The 1,718-nt window shown below is 36.8% G+C and overlaps 1 protein-coding gene across 1 annotated transcript; it reads left to right on the top strand.

Moving 5' to 3' along the window:
* The first annotated feature begins 542 nt into the window (after positions 1-542).
* LOC119511355 (olfactory receptor 6M1-like) lies at positions 543-1,502 on the top strand. The gene has a single exon (XM_037805782.1). The coding sequence runs from the start codon at positions 543-545 to the stop codon at positions 1,500-1,502; it is 960 nt and encodes a 319-aa protein (XP_037661710.1).
* The last annotated feature ends 216 nt before the right edge of the window (positions 1,503-1,718 follow it).

Genomic DNA, 1,718 nt, shown 5'->3' with positions numbered 1-1,718 from the left:
ATTTGACAGTATGGAGGTTGGAGTCAGTGTGTCCGGTTTGGTGAGCATGAATATGTTCAGTTTTTTCATGTTTTGTCTTCTCAATGGAAACCAAGTACTTTAAACTATATCATTGTACCTACATATTAATATATATCATATTTTTGCAATTCTGCACACTAGATAAACAACTTTACATCAGAATGGATTAAAGCCACAGTAAAATATTTATCAAAAATGAAACCCATATGTGTTTTACATCACTTGGGAATGGCTGAATACAACAATAGATTCCCTAAACTTAGGGGAAGCTCACAAGTTTATCCAAATATAGTTGTAACAATTTTACTGTGGCACTTATTCTGCTATTATGAGTGAATCCTATACTTGATTTTGTACACTTTTCAGTTTGTCACAGGAATTTTCTATAACCTGGAGAAATGATAATTTCTCCATGAAAACAAAAGTTAGTCAATTGACATTGGTAGGGTATTTCTAGTGTTAAGATGCAAAAGCCATCATAAAATTTTCTTTCTATTTTGCCAGGTTGAACTGGGAACAGCATGGATCACAGAAACAAGACCAAGGTTACAGAGTTCATCCTTCAAGGGTTTCAGAATGATAAAGAGGTAGAATTTCTCCTCTTCTGTGTGTTCCTGCTCATGTACATGATGTCTCTGATTGGCAACACCATGATCATCCTTCTCGTGTGTTGTGACTACCATCTGCACTCACCCATGTATTTCTTTGTAGCCAACCTTTCATTCCTTGAGGTCACTATCACCTCCACAGTGGTGCCTAAGATGCTAGCCAATTCTTTCTCACTCACCAAAGCAATATCCTTTGAGAGTTGCCTCATACAGTCTTTTTTCTACTTCCTCCTGGGATCCACAGAATTCTTCATCCTTGCTGTCATGTCCTTTGACAGATACATTGCCATCTGCCACCCACTGAGATATACCATCATCATGAACAAACAGATGTGTATAATGTTGCTGCTGGGATCTTATGTGGGTGCATTTGTGTCAGTTTTACCATCATCCATCTTAACTGCACCTCTACCATTTTGTGGGCCAAATGTAATCAATCACTTCTTTTGTGACAGTGCCCCAGTGCTAATGCTGGTCTGTGCAGATATCTCTCTGGCAGAATTGGCAGACTTCATCTCTTCTGCCGTGTTGCTCCTGGGTTCCTTGCTGCTGACAGGAGTGTCTTACACCTACATTGTCATTACTGTCCTTAAGATTCCCTCTGTCCAAGGACAGCAGAAGGCCTTCTCCACTTGCATTTCCCACCTCACAGTGGTTACACTTTACTATGGTAGTTCCATTTTCATCTATGTTCGCCCAAAAAAGGGCAATGTAACGGATGTTAACAAATTTGCAACAGTACTAAACACCATTGTAACACCAATGCTAAACCCTTTTATTTACAGCCTCCGGAATGAGAAAGTCAAAGAATCCCTGAGATATACCATCAGTAAGTATGCAAGTATTTTAGTAAATTTAAGTTTTCATAAATGATTTTTATATATGTATAAATATATATATACACATACATACATACATATGTACATCACTCTTTCTGTCTAGTACCAAAATTATTTTTATTCTATAACTACTTATAGTTTACTCTTCAAGAAGAGAAAAATTCAGGAGAACATATATTTTGAGTATGTCATAATCCCTCTCTAATTTTTAACAGAGGCTTAAAATATTTGTAGATTCATATAGATCTTA

This window comes from Choloepus didactylus, chromosome 16, assembly GCF_015220235.1.
Source record: "Choloepus didactylus isolate mChoDid1 chromosome 16, mChoDid1.pri, whole genome shotgun sequence".
NCBI lineage: Eukaryota > Metazoa > Chordata > Mammalia > Pilosa > Megalonychidae > Choloepus > Choloepus didactylus.
Note: the sequence above shows the minus strand (reverse complement) of the source record. Positions and strands in the feature narration are given on the sequence as shown.